Below are 16,358 nucleotides of genomic sequence, written 5' to 3' on the forward strand. Positions count from 1 at the left end.
CCTCCCCCTCTTTTTCCCCTCCCCCCTTTTTGTGAATTTCACTCAGAGGCAGGATAACCAGGGAACAAAATGTAGGAGAATATGTATGAAGTTGGGCCTAGGTTTTGGTGTATTTACAATTAATTGGAAAATACATGCAAATTTGATAGGGCACCCAAATGTAGACAGTAAAAATTGGTTTCTTACTCAATCCACTTTCTTCCAAAGGTGCAACTTGCACTGCCCAATCTTTCTTTCTTTCTTTCTCTCTTGTCCTTCCTTCCTTCCCTCCCTCCCTCCCTTCCCTCCCTCCCTTCCCTCCCTCCCTCCTTCCTTTCTTTTTCTTTTTTTTTTTTTTTTTTTGCCAGTCCTGGGGCTTAAACTCAGGGCCTGAGCACTGTCCGTCTTCTTTTTGCTCAAGGCTAGCATTCGACTATTTGAGCCACAGCACCACTTCTGGCTTTTTCTATATATGTGGTGCTGAGGAATCAAACGCAGGGCTTCTTCATGTATACGAGGCAAGCACTCTACCACTAGGCCATATTCCCACCCCATACCCAATCTTTTAACACACATTTTAAAAGCAAATCCACCTGCACATGATTAGCAAAATGGAGTGAAATTCAGTTCCTTTTTCAGTGAAGAGAAGAAAGCATCACCCAAAAATGTTTAGATGCCTTGGGGCCTCTTCTACTGACACTGTCTGCACACTTGGGTAGACTGGATACAACTGGAGCCACTAGGGTGACAGGAGTGACTTGCTCTCGTGTAAATTTTAGGGGTGTGAAACAGTTCAGTAATCAAGGGAAATGATGCCTTCGTGCATTCTTTAAGAAAAAATCTTAATTCAGGTGAAAAAAAATGCACGAAGAATAGAATATCCAAAGTTTGAGTTAAGGTTGAGGTACGGTTCCTCTCACACCAGAGGAAACCATCACTGCTGGAGTCTGCACAAAGGAAGGAAAGGAACGGGAAGCAACCCAACAACATGGAGACAGTCTCAGATAGAAACCTGCTTCCTAGTTAATGAGCCAAACTTAGGTGCCCTGCTTTTAGTGAATGTTTTCTTTGCCAGTCTTGGGGCTTCAGGGACTGAGCACTGTCCCTGGCTTCTTTTGCTCAAGGCTAGCATTCTATCTCTTGAGCCACAGCGCCACTTCTGGCTTTTCCTGTGTATGTGGTGCTGAGGAATTGAACCCATAGCTTCATGCATGCTAGGCAAGCACTCTACCACTAAGCCATATTCCCAGCCCTTGGTGAGGTTTTTGAAAGCTTGAAACCTATCAATCATCTCGACATAGTTAGAAGATAAGCCTATGCAAAAAGAGTAAAAACAAATGAGATATTTTAGAAATCTAAAATGCCTCCATACAGTCCTTTCATGAGATGACCAACTACTCCAGTCCATGTTTTATATTGAAAATTGAGGTAATCTTGCAGCTAGTCACTTGATTCTGTCAGATCCAATATAATATTGAGTGATGGAAAAGTCTGACTGCAGGATTTGTCCACAAATTCCCAGTATGGCCTAGGATTCTCCTCAAACTATATAAACAATAAGCATGTGTTGAAGTAGCCAAATTTGATGCTACAGTAGGTCATGAGAAAAAAAAATTAAATCCTCTAGGTTTTGTGATTCTGAAACTCAGTCTTTTGATGATGTTGTGCTACTTTCCTAGAGTGGCTTTATTTTCCACAAACAGATGAAATTGTATGTATTTATCATGTATTTTTGAGGTATATATGTATTGTTGATGGGCTACACTAGCTAATTCATATATATACTATCTCATAGATATGATGTGTGACACCCACTCTTTAGCATTTTTCTAGGATATGATATATTATTACTGTAGTGCTCATATTCTATAACACAGTTTTAAAACTCTATTAAGTTTAAACTCCTGAGATTCTGTATCCTTTGACCAGTGTCTAGCCCTTGGAAATCAACCATTCTACAAAATGGGTTTAACTGAGTAAGGAAACTTGAGACATGTTCAATCATTCAAAAACAAATATAAATAATCTTCTTACCTGTACACAGAAGTGGCCCATTCAGGAGACTACTTGGTTAATATTATAAACATAACCTAGCATTTACCGGAGGATTTTAAAGAAAATTTACAAGTGCATCTGAATGGTAGGAGTATAAACACACAGGGTAATAGAAATGATTGTGAAAAATCACATCTTATCTGAGAATGGTAATGAACAATAGCTAGCCTTTATTCATTAAAAATGAACTGTCTAAAATGTTAGCAAATTTCATTCTTAGCTCTGTTTTGAAGTGCTGATACCACTGAAGTAACAGTTTTCTTCTATGGATCTTTTCTTGTAAAAGTATAGTCTTCTCTTTCTCTAAAATGGCAGGAAGTTCATTCCAGTTCTTCAGGAAGATAAAGGGGGCGCCCATGGACTTGAGCAGCCGCAAGGGGGCGCTGTGATGGGTGGACGTGTTCCCACACTGGCCCTGGGTCATCACATCCTCTACCACAGGGACTGAGCCATAGGAGCAGGCCTCATAGATCCGGTAGCATTCTGTGTTCACTCCTGCAGGGCACAGCGTGAGGTCACTTTGGAGCAAAGCATCTTGGTAATTCTTCAGGCTTTCATTTGTTTCTTGAGGCTGCCACCTAGAAAAATCAGGGAAAGAACCCACATGTCTATGTTACTAATTCTGTCTTCTGTGAAAGGAAACTGTCTTCTAATGTCAGTTACATGAGATAGCGGACACATTATAAAGATGATAAACATTAAGCAATACTGGCAGCTACTCTCACTTGAGCTACATCTCCAGTCTTCTTGGTTTTTTACTTTCGGGATAGGTGTCACATTTTTGCCCAGGCCAACCTGGACCACAATCCTTGTTACACTGCATAGCTGGGATGATCCATATATGCATATTCAGTTACTGGTGGAGATGTGGTCTTGTGAACTTTTGCTCCCCCCTGGTTGGTTTTGAACCACAATCCTTCTGATCTCTGTTTCCTGAATACATGGGGATTATAGCCTCCATACAAAATACAAAATCTGCTTTTTTTGTTGTTGTTGTTGTTTTTAATAACATGGTATTGATCATCTTTTTTTTTCCAATACTGGGGCTTGAACTCAGGGCCTGAGCACTATCTCTGGCTTCTTTTTGCTCAAGGCTAGCACTCTACCACTTGAGCCACAGCGCTACTTTTGGCCATTTTCTGTAAACGTGGTGCTGGGGAATTGAACCCAGGGCTTCATGTATATAAGGCAAGCACTCTTGCCATTAGGCCATATCCCCAGCCCCTTGATCATCTTTTGACACAATATATTTTACTTGTCTTCTCAAACAAGCATTAAAATGCTACAAGGGCATGAATTTGATAAGTTCATTGATAAATTTACTGAGGGATAAGAGTTTCTGGAACACAGCAGTACTGTCTATGTGAATGAATATAATATGATTACATTAACAATACAACTGGGCATTACACAGTCTAGAAGAGTATCTGCTAGAATCAAAAATAAATTTATAGATACTGAAGAGCATTGCTGAGGTATTACTTCCCTAACCACTGTTTTAAACTCCATCTAAGTAAAACTCCATTTACTTGAAAAAAAGAGAAATGATTCTAAATTTACTTCCTTCATTACATAAACACCCGCTTCTAGATTACTACACAAAGGAGAGAAGAAAGTTAACACCATTGATTTTGTCAACCCATCCACCATTTGCCCTAGGTCTATTGTGGGCCTGGTTCTAGGTTAGATCTGAGGATTCAAAGAACAAATGTCCTTGTCCTCAGGCTGCTGTTAGGGTTCTGAGTATATGAGGTGTAAGGTGGGTTGAGTTTCAATACAAGAACTGGTCTGAACATTTCAGGGAAGATTCTAGATCCTAACTGTCATTTACATAGTCTTTTCTGTACCATGACAGTTTCACACGTTATTGACGAAACCCCAACATGTCTTTTTGCAAGTGATTGTTGCTAACATTATTCAGATGGACTATGGCCATAGGACAGTCTTTATTTTAGTGCTACTGCAGTTTGAATTCAGGGCCTTGTGCTGGCCAAACAGGCACTCTACCATTTGCATCAAGCTCCCAGTCCTTTTTGCTTTTGTTATTCTTCAAATAGGGCTTCACATTTATGCTTGGGCAGCCTGTACAGTGATCCAGTTTACACTTCCGGGGGAGCTGGAATGGCCCTGCACATCACTGCACCCCAGTGACTGGCTGAGATATATGGTCTTACAAACTTGCAGTCCAAACTGAAACTTTCTGACAAGCTAAGTAAAACAGATATTACAGGTACAACCCATAGCACTTGGCTTAAGACAAGCTTTTCTATTTTAAATGTATATACAACTCAGTTTCTCCACAGTTTTAATTACCACTGGGTCTTGTGGGTGGCAGTTCATAATACCTCTTTGGAAATCTTGTGTGCTTGCACAAATAGCTACGGTCCCACTGGAGAACCAAGAGGAGGAATTAAGCAAAACACAGAACTTACTGTTCTCTTGCTGAAACCCAACAAAGCTTTTCATAACCACCTTGTTTCAGAATATCCATTAGTACTTCTCTGGATGAATTTGCATAAACAGTTCCCAAGAAGTTACATAGGTAGGGCCTCTCATCATGTAGCATTGACCAGCTTGCTTCTACCACAGGAAAATTCCTGTAGCTATAAAACAAGGAAGTTGGAGCTAAATATATGACATAGCATAGGCAAAACCCCTATAGCCCAGCCTCTATGTACCCTTAGGAACAACAGACTTAATAAAATATGATTTTTAACCTCAAATTATTAATTTTCCATGCTTCCTTCCCGAAGTCCCTGACTCTACTGATTCAAAAAAAATTTACATTGATATCTATTTGAAAAGTGTTGTAGAGAGGGTATGCCTAAATTTTTCTTTTACATTCTTTCTTTTGTTTTTGTTGACATTCTTTGTTGTTGTTGATTGTGGGGTTTGAACTTAAGGCCTAGGCACTGTCCCTGAGCCTCTGTGTTCAAGGCTAATACTCTTACCAGTTGAGGCACAGCACCACTTCTGGTTTTTGGGTGGTTAATTGGAGATAAGAGTCTCATGGACTTTGCTGCCCAGGATGGTTTCAAACCACTACCTTCAGATTTCAGCATCCTGCGTAGCTAGGATTACAGGCATGAGCCACTGGCAATTGGCTGTTTTTGATATTCTTTAACGCTTATTCCTCACCTACAGCAGTTAATCATGTGATTTTAAACCTTCAATGAGTAAACGGATGTAACAGAGCAATGAATGGATGACACAAAAGTCCCTGTCCTCAGTAGGCATGTTTGCCAGTACAACTATTTACTGTTCTTTCAAAACATTCTCCTTACAGAAAGATAAATACAATGTCTTCCATTTGACAGCTGGAGAAAGACTACATATAAAGACATTTTAGCTGTGACTTAAACATCATCATCATCATCATCATCACCGAAGCATGGGACTAAACTAGTCTTGTTCGTAGAAAAAGACTGTCCCTGGCTTGGATGATCCCAGAAGAACCTAACTGATGGCAACTTGAAACACCATCTTGATTCAGAAATCCAGGTGTTCCAATCTGGAAATGTCCAATCCTATTTTGTACTTACGTGGCTACTCCTAAAGGCCACTGAAAAACATCCACGTCATTAACCCAAGGGCTGTCGTATGTTATGAAAAGCAGCTCTACCATGCCTCCGTTTCTTTTGAGGAACTGCATTATCCAGCCATTATCACACTGTTCGTTTCCAAGCAAAACCACAGCAAGATGTTGAAGTTGCTGAGTTTGCATTAGATTCTGGGCAAAAAGTAACCACTGCGTGGAATAAAAAGTCTTTGCTTTTGTTCTTCCATTTAAAACAAGGACCACGTTTTTCACATCAACCGAGAAGTACCCAGGGATTACAGATGGACCGGTTATGAAGCTGTTGAAAACAACCAATCACAAACAAGAGACCAATGAGAACAGAGAAAGAGCAAGCATTTGGTATCAGAGGTTTTAAATAATTTAACGGGGTTCACTAATTAAAGGGTTCACTATGGTTGAATTAATATTCTTGCCAGAAATGAAAATTCTAAGATGAAAACTTTGCGTGATGGGACATGGCAGTAGATCAATGATGTAGCCAGATCAACCTGCCCATGACAATCAGAAATGTGGGACATTTTTGTTTACTTCTTTAACCAATTTAAATCTTTTATGAAATTTAAATCTAAAGTATAATGTGAAGGAAAAAAACAAGCCTTTGAAGACTCCTAGAATACGGTAATGTTATGTAAATTTGAAAATACTTAGAAAAATATTTAAGCTTACATATCCATTCTCAGTGTGTGTATGTATATACATTGGAATGAAATGATATACATCAAATTTATGATAGTGATTTCTCTGGAGGAAGAGGGAAGGGTAGGTGAGGGAATGGTACAAAGAAAAATACCCTTTTACTGAAAACAGTGACTTTCATTAAGAGAAAAAGTAATTATTGGAAGCAAATATGACAGAGTGCTATAATTTTTTAGTTCTGGAATTTATGAGTGAGCAAAGAAGAATTTGTAGCTTACTGTTTTTTAATTTTTAAATTTTATTTTAAAAAGTCTTCATAATAGTAATGGATATCCCATAACTCGCATTTTCATAGTATGTGTTGCCTAGAACTAATGGCCATTTTAAAAACAGTATTTAATATATATTAAAAATACCATTTAATTCACCTTAAAAGTAGTCACATTCACCCTAGGTTCTTTATGCCCTGCTTTAAACCATTTCTTCTTATCCTGCGAGTTAGCCTTTTGATCTTTAGCACAAACATATCAAATCCTGCTTTTATTGCTTATTGCAGTTTGAGATAAAAAACAACATTTGTTGAATGTCTTTCCTACAGTCATATACTTTGCATGGGTTTTCACTGAATCTTACAACAACTCTGCAGAGAACATTATTCCTCCCTTTTCCACTTGGGAAATGGGACTTTGGCTACTAGGTCTGTGATGGATATGCTGAGTTCAAATGTAAGGGGAGGCAGGGATGCTGCGGTCTAGGAATGCAGTGGTACAGGAGAATGAGATGACTTTACTCACAGAAGACTGGTTTAGTTGGGAAGGGGCAGTGTGCTACAAAAATCAAAGCACTCCACTCAGTGTGGGCCCTGAACCTCCATGTAATAAACATGAGCAACCAGTCTGTGGAAGAGCAGGCAATGATACTGTTCCTGGAGTAGAACTTCATTGCATAACGACATAAGGAGATACAAAAACTTCAATGTTAATAAAAATGGAATACTATTTTGGGGGGGTCTCACTTGGTATTTAATTACTTCTTTTGAATAATAAAGTGTTCATACCATACAAACTTAAAGTGGTAAAAAAACAATCCATTGTCTGTTCCTGAGATGCCAAGTAAAAAAGGGATTAAGATTGAAGAAGGCATTGTAGAATTGAGTCAGAAAAGTTAAGTGGGACCTTTTATATCATATGGCCTTCAGTAATTAGAAATATGTTGCACTTATACATGAAGAAACTGATAGTTATTTTGCCCAATTGGACCCTGCCAATTATATATTTTTGTTCTTATCTTTACTAAGTATTATACAGCAACACAGTACCTGAAATGTGTTTCTCCTACAATTGATTTCCCTTCTCTCCACTGAGCAGTTACATCAGTGGGATCAAGTAAGCCTTCAAAAATATGCTCCCAGAGATACAAGCCTGGTAAAGAAGAAACAAAAAGAGAAGCACAAAACATTTACTCTCTGCTCTACTCCAGTGTGTGTGTGTGACAATTTTACATCTTGTCCCTTTATATCTTTTACTATAAACACAGAATATACCCCCTTTAGACTACTGGTAGGCAATGCTACAAAGCAAAAGTTCCCAGTTGTTAATATGGCAGCTATAACAAACAGAACCTGGCAGCTGGGAATGTGGCTTAGTGGTAGAGTACTTCTGTACTACATAAACACAAAAAGCTGAAAGTGGCACTGTGGTTCAAGTGACAAGAGCTCTGCCTTGAATAAAAGAAGCTCAGGGACAGAGCTCAGGCCTTGAAAAAAGAAACAGAACTCAGATGTTGTCAGTGCAAAATGTGGCTAAATGTGGGTTATAGTAACACTGAACCTTCACCTACTCTGGACTGAGAAACCCCTATTATTGTGGATTCTTACTATTTATCATATACTGTTGTAAAATAAGTCACACAAAAAAGTAAACTACTGCCAGGAGCTGGTGGTTCATGCCTATAATCCTACCTACTCAAGAAGCTGAGATCTGAGGACTATAGTTCAAAGCCACCCTGAGCAGGACAGTCTGTGAGAGTCTTATCGCCAATTAACTATGAAAAAGTTGGAAGCAGAGCTGTGGCTCCACTAGTCTTTAGCAAAGAAGTTCAGTGACAGTACCTAAGCCCTGATTTCAAATCACAGGACCAGCAAACAGACATAAAGTAAACTACTATGTGATCAGTAATGTTTTATATTACAATAAACAGGAGGAATTCAACATTTTGTGACATCACCAGAGGACCTAATATGTGTATTCAAATACTTTCAAGGTGTCATGGGGCTATTTACTCCTCCTCAACATGCAACCCTGGCTGCATGACACCTTTCTGCAGACAAAGAGCCCTTCATCTTTTCTCCTTAGGGTAGCCCCTGTGTGGGGTTCAAGACCCCGCTCCCACCCCCTTCACCCAGGGAGATGTTAAATCCCAAATTGTGAAAGAAACTCGGCTCTAACTCCCCCCGCCCCAAAGATGCGGAGACCTCCCCCATCCCCCCTCACGTGTCTGGAGTAGATGCAGGACAGAGATTTCGGGGAGCCGGTTTGGATGTTCCACCAGTCTCAAAAGCCTTTAATCAGGGAGGGGTTTGTATAAGGTAATGGGGGCAGGAAGAGGCGGGACCAATTGAATATTAACGATTGGCTGAATGGGATGTCCCTCAGGTGATGTCACTGAGCTTCCTCTATGGGCAGAGACCACAGCCCCCCCAAGGACCGGGCCTCTGGGGGCTCCACTGCCATGATGGCACGCAGGTGCTCGCCCCCAGGGGCAGGGGCTGCTTTGCTTCTCTTCCGGCAGAACCCGGAATATGGGAGTGGCTAGCTTTTACACTGTCCCAGGGCTGGGGGAAAGGGCAGCGTCTTGGGAGCTCTCGTCCCCCTTCCCTCATCAAGGCCAGAACTGAATCCCCAACACCCTGATGTTTTATCATGACTTTATCTGAATGAAAGCTTTAAGGACAGAAGAAAGCAGCATCACATCATGAAGCAATGTGGAGAACACACAATACCTTTGAGAAACTTTAATCGCATTGGAAAATGTATTTTGTTCCTCCTTGATACCAAAGGACACTCAAATGACCAAGTTTAAAGCCTAATCAATCAGATAAAGCTTTCCAAAAGTGGCAGGCTGAATTATACATCGCCCTGTCCACAGTCTAATCTCTAGAACCTGTAATTATGTTGTTTCTTGGCAAACCATTTGTAATACGATTAAGTTAAGGCTGTTGAGATGGAACAATTATTGTGGATCACTTGGGTGATTCTGTAATCAGCAGGGTCCTCATGAGAGGGAGGCAGGAGGGTCCTGAGTAAAAGGAAGGTAGATGTGATTGAAAGAGGCAGAGTCCTGAGTCAAGTGGGGCCAGGAGCCAATGGTTACAAGTAGTGTCCCAGAAGCTGTAAAAGTGAGGGAAGAAACTTTCCTGTCAAGGCCTCCAAAGAATTAGCCTCCCAGAAATGTCTTACAGTTCTGCCTTCAGAACTCTTCAGATAAAGTTGTATCGCTTCAAGTCACTAGGAAGTGGCACTTTGTTGTGGGCAGCTATGCACATCAACTGAAGTGATGGTACTGTAACAAATGTTTCAGAATATGGAAATGGCTTTGGAAGTAGAAAAAGAGAAGATGGTAGAATTCTGAAGAGCAGGATATATATATATATATATATATATATATATCCATATATATCTACATATCCGTGTGTGTGTGTGTGTGTGTGTGTGTGTGTGTGTATAAAGTCTATCTTGGCTTGCCTTGAAGAGACTCCAGGTAGAAATTCAATTCAGTTAGTGAAGACTCAAAGGAAGTGAGGAGCATAGTAGAAGAAGCCGTTTTTTCTTAGTAAACACATAAACTGTGTGAGGCTGTAGACACCACTGTGGGTACTCAGAAGGAAATGGGGAACCTTGCTTTATCAAATCAGAATCCTTGCTCTAAAATAACAAATGGCTTAGCTGAATTGTGTCCTGCAGTTATGTGTAAAGCAGAACTGATAGGTGATAAAGCTGGATATGTGCTAAAGTGATTAGTTTTCTCATCATTCCTCTAGCTGGTTCACTTGTAGTTTTATCTTCAAAGCAGTAAGGAAGAGGCAGGACCACTGGTGCCCGAAGGCACTGGTCCTCATGGGTTACTCTGAGAACCCGAAACTCTGCCAGTAGCTTTTGCTTGGCTTGATGTCATCTTTAGGCCCTCTGGGTTGTCATGGCAACCATTCCAGTGATAATTCCCTAGGTGTCACACGTAAACCCTGGCTCTTCCCTGATATTAGCAAAATCCATTCATGGGACTCTCCCCACTTAGACAAGGGGTCTGTTGATACCTTGTCCCTAAGTCACATGGTCTGCTGCTCCTATGAAGTGGGTGACATCCTGTAACACCCAGCTAGCAATGCTGTTACTTCAAATGGTTTCCTTGGAGGATGTGGAGCACAAATGGACTCTTGTTCATCTCAAAAAGCCTCTTCAGTGGGTGGAGAACAGGCTACCTGGTATTCTTTACCCTTTTAACCTGGTGACTTTGGCATGACCGGGTTGACCCAGTTGGGCAGATGCTTCCTCAGCTCAGTTCTAGATTACTCTTTTCTTTATTCATGTTCTTAAAGAAGGGACCCAGCTTTTCTTCACAAAAGGCTTGGAAATCCAACAAATCGTGATCCTCCATATTTGGCTTGAGGCCCTTTCCAATCCTAGCTTTGAAGGCTCTCTCTGCACTTGCCAAAGAGTCTCCAAGACGTGCAAGACTATACTTTATCTGGTATCCAGCTCCACATCCATTCCTTTCTGAAGAGTCAACACTCTCAGATGAAAGATCTGCAGTCATTCCTATCATGGCTCTCTTGGCTGGGAGTGGGGGTGCATGGTACCTCCTTTCTGTATGGTAGGGCTAATCTTTCCTGGAATCTCAGGTGCACTGGGGTCTGCTCTTTCCATCAGAGCTTCTGGTGATACAGATGACTTTGCTACCTGCAGTGAGGTTTGCCCTTTCATTGCCTTCTTTGGGGCAGGACCTGTGGACCAATCACAGGAGACTGCATTGGACAAGAGATGAGATTACATTTGGGCTCTGGGAACTTTGTTAGCTGATGAGATTACTAAGCAAGATAATATAGAGAAAAGAGAGAATGAAGGAAGAATCGATAAGCAAAAAGAACTAGGATTTGATATATTGGCAAATTTTGGGACTACTGAGATTGCAAAAGAGGTGAAAAAAAAGATTGCTAGGAAGGCATGCTCTGATAAACAGCGAATGCTGGCAAGGATGCCTGTGTGGGGGGAAGAAACTTTTATACATTATTGGGTGGGAATGCAAAGTCCAGCCACCATGGAAATCAGTATGGAGGTTTCCTCAACAACAACAACAACAACAACAAAAACCAAGCCTATTTTGTGATCCAGCTATACTGCTCCTGGGTATGCAACACAAGGAATCAAAGTCTGCATCCAATAAATATTTCTATGCACTCCCACACTATTCACAACAGCCAAGTTATATTATCAACCTGGGTGCCTATCAGTGGACGGGGAAAGAAAATGTAATATATATACACTACAGAAAATTATTCAGCCATAAAGAATGAAATCTTATTACACGAAGGAAAATGGATGGGACTGGAGATTATGATGTTAAAGGAAGTAAGTCAGATTCAGAAAGATATATATCATATTTTCTCTCAAATACAGAATCTAAGGGAAAAAAGGACATGAAAGTAGAAGGGGAGCCATTGTGTAGACAGACGAAGTCGAACAGGAGAGGGATAAGAGTACACAGTACATGTGTGTACATGTGATAAAAGTTTATCACATATATGTATCAAAATGTCATAATAAAACCTCTTTTGTACAATTAATACCTGTTAATAAAAATAAAAGAATAACTCTCATATACTGTTATGGGGGGGAAAGAAACTTGTTTAACTTTTTTTTGGTGCAAGTATTAGGGCTTGAACTCAGGGTCTGGGTGCTGTCCTTTAGCTTTTTTGCTCAAGACTAGGGCTCAACTATTTAGGCCATACCCCTCACTTCCAGCTTTTGGTTGGGTAACTGGAGATGAGTCTCACAGACTTTTCTGCTCCGGCTGCCTTTTTTTTTTTTTTGTAATTTAAAATCTTATTGTAAAGGTTAGAGGGGTTAGTTATATAAATAAGGTATTGAGTACATATATTTTTTGTTTGTTTTTTTTTCCAGTCCTGGGGCTTGAACTCAGGGCCTGAGCACTGTTCCTGGCTTCGTTTTTGCTCAAGTCTAGCACTCTGCCAACTTGAGCCACAGCACCCACTTCTGGCTTTTTCTGTGTATGTGGCACTGAGGAATTGAACCTAGGGCTTCATGTATATGAGGCAAGCACTCTTGCCACTAGGCCATATTCCCAGCCTCTGAGTACCTATCTTTTTGAAAGTGTCAACCCTCCCTAGGTTCCAGGTGCCAACCTGAATTCTATTGAATTGCTATTCTTATATCTCAGTCTCTTGAGTGGCTAGGATTACAGGCACCAGCCGCTCCTGCCTGGCTTTTTTTGTGTGTTTCTCAAATTTGTTTGGGCATTGAGCACAGGCGCCACATCTTATATTCATGTATTAAGTGTTCATTAAATACACAGATTCATGAAAATTCGGTTTGCATATACATTTCAATATTATGAACCTCCATAATCAATTGTATATCCATCACTGAGACTGTGTTCTGCTGATGATCAATGTAGGAATGTGTGTATAGTATTTACACAGATAGTGTCTAGTGGAAAGAGGAAATAAAATACTGATAAAAGTAAAAAAAAAGTATCATGAAACCTTCATTAAACAATGGAATAAACTATATTAAAGTGAATTTAAGGGCTGGGGATGTAGCTCAGAAGTAGCCTGTTAGTGTAGCATGTACTAGGTCAGGTCCTGGGTTCAATTCTGAGCACACACAAAAAAGATGCATTTATTATAACTCAGTATACTTTACATTTTTGTTATATATGTTTGTTTTATATTAACATACCAATAGCAGCTTTGCCCCAGATTTGTATTCTGTTTGTTTTTCCTTTTGTGGATTTATTTAATACTTGCAAGCTAGTTCTAGCTCTGTGTTCTTGTTCATGTTTTTCATCTCCTTCCCAAGGATTCCATTCTTCACTTCCAAAAGTAGACTTCTCTGTTTTAAAAGAGTTAACAGTTTTTACTCGTAAGATATGACTCATGTGACTCCAGTAGTAGATGAATTAAAATCATTCAAATTAATTATCAGAGTTCTACTACCATTCCAACTTCAATTTTTCAGAAATGAAGCAACTGAATTTGAACTAAACACATTTTTAAAAATTAATTAATTTATTTACTGTCAAAGTAATGTACAGAGGGGTTACAGTTCATACATAAAGCAGTGAGTACATTTCTTATCAAACTGGTAATCTTCTCCCTTATTTTTCTCTCACCTTCCCCTCTCCCCAGTTGTACAGTTGGTTAATTTCATATGGTATGTTGAAAATTTTAACAACAAAGATAAACCACTTATTTCCAAAACTTGGAGTTCATTTTGTTTGGCATCATCTTATGTGTGCATATGTACATAGCTATTGAGCTATTGTGATCTACTAGGACTATCCTAGATGTGTACTAATTATTACCAAATGAGGGAAACCATATTGTCTATGTTTCTTTGGGTCTGGCTCACTTCACTTAGTATGATTTTTTTTCCAAGTCTTTCCATTTCTTTACGAAAGAGGCTATGTCATTCTTTCTGATAGAAGCATAGAATTCCATTGTGTATATGTACCACATGAACTAAACACAATTAAAAAAAAAGAAATCGGCAACTTAATTTTTATTGAATATTTACTCTGAAAGATCTGAGAAGTACAACATTAACAAGGGACAAGACAAGTATCTTCTGCAAAACAAAATCAGCCTCCTAGTTACTCAGTAAGCTGAGATCTGAGGACCATGGGTTAGAAGCAAGAAGCGGTATACAAGTTCATGAGACTCTTATCTTCAATTAACCAGCAAAAAAGCAGGAGGTAGAGATGTGGTTCAAGTTGTAGAGCACCAGCCTTGAGTGAAAATGTTAAAGGACAGCACCCTGGCTCTAGGTTCAAGCCCAGGACTGACACACATGCAAGAGGGCATACACACCCTCCACAAACAGTAAATATATAATATATATCAAGTCACTTTTATCTTCTTATAATCAATTGTATATATTTAACTAATACATGAACTCTTTGCCAGGGTATAGCAACCACAAATTTCAGAAACTATTGTCCAAAATTCTGAACCAAACCGGTCCAACCTCAAAATACTGGACAAGGGACCGGAATTTGGATTTAAAGTGCCAAGGCACAAGGTTTCAACATAGAGACAGATGTTTTAAATCCAGAAGCGACATGCACACACACACACACACACACATATACCCCCTAACCACCACCACCCCCTTCCACTATCTGATACAAGGTCTTGGTCAGGCCTTTAACACCTGCTTTTAAAGGCGTGTCTCAAGGGTGAGCCAGGCAGTGATCAAGAACCAGGCTTGGAAGCCCCGTGCCCAAGCCCAGGGCTGCAGAGCCTGCCAGACGGGAGAAGGCACTCACTGGGCCCTTGGGGACCCCTTATTTGAGCCCCGGTCTGTCCAGCTCGGCCTTCCAATCCGTCTGCACCGCTCTCCCTCCCACACCAGAGCACCAGTCAGTACAGCTCGATCTCACTGATCTGCGCCTGGGTCCGCTCGCCCCCCTGCTCCCCATGACCTGAGCCCGGGTCTGCACAGCTCGCCCCCCCTCCCCACCGCCTGATCCCGGGTCTGCACAACGCGGCCCCCGGAGACCGGCCGCCGTCGCAGTCCTACCTGGGCCGCGCCTCGCTCGGATCGCCGCTCTCCTGAAGGCCCGAGGGGTCGCAGCCGGCACTCGGCGGCGGCTCCCGAAGAAGACGTGGTAGGCGGCGTAGAACGAGAAAAGGCAGTACAGGCCGATGAGAAACGAGCACAGGCGCTTCCGCGTCAGCCGCATCCCACTCACGCTTCCGGCCAGGCCGCCGCCGCCATCACCGCAGCAGGCAGTAAAAGTCCACGCGGTGTCGCGCGCAAGCCGCCGCTGCTGCGGAGAGGGTCATTGGAACTGTCCCCACCTCCGCTCCTGCGCTCTCCCATCAGCCACGCCCACCACGCAGGGCCCTCCCACTTTGCCCGGTTCCCGGCATAACCCCACCCAATCACGCTTCAGTCTGCATCCACTCTTCAGCTTCGTCCAATTAGGCTCCGCCCGTTTCCCCGCCCACAGGAGTAGGCCGCGCCCCACATAGCCCTATCCAAGCCCTGCCCCTGAAAAATCGGCCTCTGTAGCCCCGCCCATTCTGCTTAGGACACGCCCACTTCTCTTGTCCAACCTACCCAGACCCCTCCCATGTTCCTGCACAATTCCATCTAGACCTCGCTCCAGACCCCACCCACTAACCTGTCTCCAGGGCAGCGCTAGACTTGACTCTATAGACACAGACCAGATTTAGCCACTAAGAGTACACTTAAGGAGATCAAGGTGGGAACCAAGGCTTAGACCTGTACAATCCTAGCTTTCCAAGAAGCTGAGGTCAGAGGATCCAAGCTAACCAGGGCAGTAAAGGCTGAGAGGCTCCATCTCCAATTAACCAGTAAAATGCTGGATTGAAAGCATGGCTTAAGTGGCAAGTTTTAAGTTATGAGCAAAAATGTCAACAAAAGAAGTTCCAAAGTGTAAGTTTCTTTCTGATACTTGGCCAAAATCATCCTCTTAAGCTTAGCAACTTTTCAGTAATACTAAGGAAAAATGTATTAGCTATCTTAAGAAATTATTCATAGCTTGGCCAAGCCTTTGTTTCAAACCCTTTGTAAGAAGATACTTCTAGAAAGGGCTTGGGTATGTAAAAACGTGCAAGTTTAACAGTTGCTGTTATATTTTGATGTGCATTTTACTATTTTGGTATGCCTTTCCAGTTGGTGGTTTGTAATTCCCTTCCTGGTTCCTAAGTGACACAATGATTTTTGTTTCATGTTGGGCACAGTTTTTTGGCCTATGAAGCAGACCCCAGGAAGCAAACTCTCTCTGATTTCTTCTGCTCTCCTTTAACCTGCTCCTTTTGCTCCCAATTGCGGGCCATGGAAAC

The 16,358-nt window shown here is 41.4% G+C and overlaps 1 protein-coding gene across 2 annotated transcripts; it reads right to left on the reverse strand.

Moving 5' to 3' along the window:
- Positions 1-2,181: 2,181 nt before the first annotated feature.
- Rxylt1 (ribitol xylosyltransferase 1) lies at positions 2,182-15,325 on the reverse strand. Of its 2 annotated transcripts, XM_048360387.1 has the most exons (6): positions 15,067-15,325; positions 13,225-13,377; positions 7,569-7,671; positions 5,577-5,891; positions 4,467-4,637; positions 2,182-2,612 (listed from the first exon to the last, which is right to left on the reverse strand). In XM_048360387.1, exons 1-6 carry the CDS (start codon positions 15,227-15,229, stop codon positions 2,198-2,200), a joined length of 1,320 nt encoding a protein of 439 aa, XP_048216344.1. In that variant the 5' UTR covers positions 15,230-15,325; the 3' UTR covers positions 2,182-2,197. The 2 variants fall into 2 exon arrangements, with proteins under 2 accessions (XP_048216344.1, XP_048216350.1); XM_048360393.1 differs by lacking the exon at positions 5,577-5,891.
- Between the last annotated feature and the right edge of the window lie 1,033 nt (positions 15,326-16,358).

Source organism: Perognathus longimembris, chromosome 1 (genome assembly GCF_023159225.1).
Source record: "Perognathus longimembris pacificus isolate PPM17 chromosome 1, ASM2315922v1, whole genome shotgun sequence".
Lineage (NCBI taxonomy): Eukaryota > Metazoa > Chordata > Mammalia > Rodentia > Heteromyidae > Perognathus > Perognathus longimembris.

Bases quoted from the DNA above. Each gene is read 5' to 3' on its own strand.
- Rxylt1 (XM_048360387.1), bottom strand. From the start codon at position 15,229: ATGCGGCTGACGCGGAAGCGCCTGTGCTCGTTTCTCATCGGCCTGTAC. The intron at 13,378-15,066 runs GTAGGACTGCGA...CTTTTAAAACAG, and splicing joins CCGAGCGAGGCGCGGCCCAG to AGAAGTCTACTTTTGGAAGT. The intron at 7,672-13,224 runs GTATGTTAATAT...CTTCTTTACCAG, and splicing joins CTGGGGCAAAGCTGCTATTG to GCTTGTATCTCTGGGAGCAT.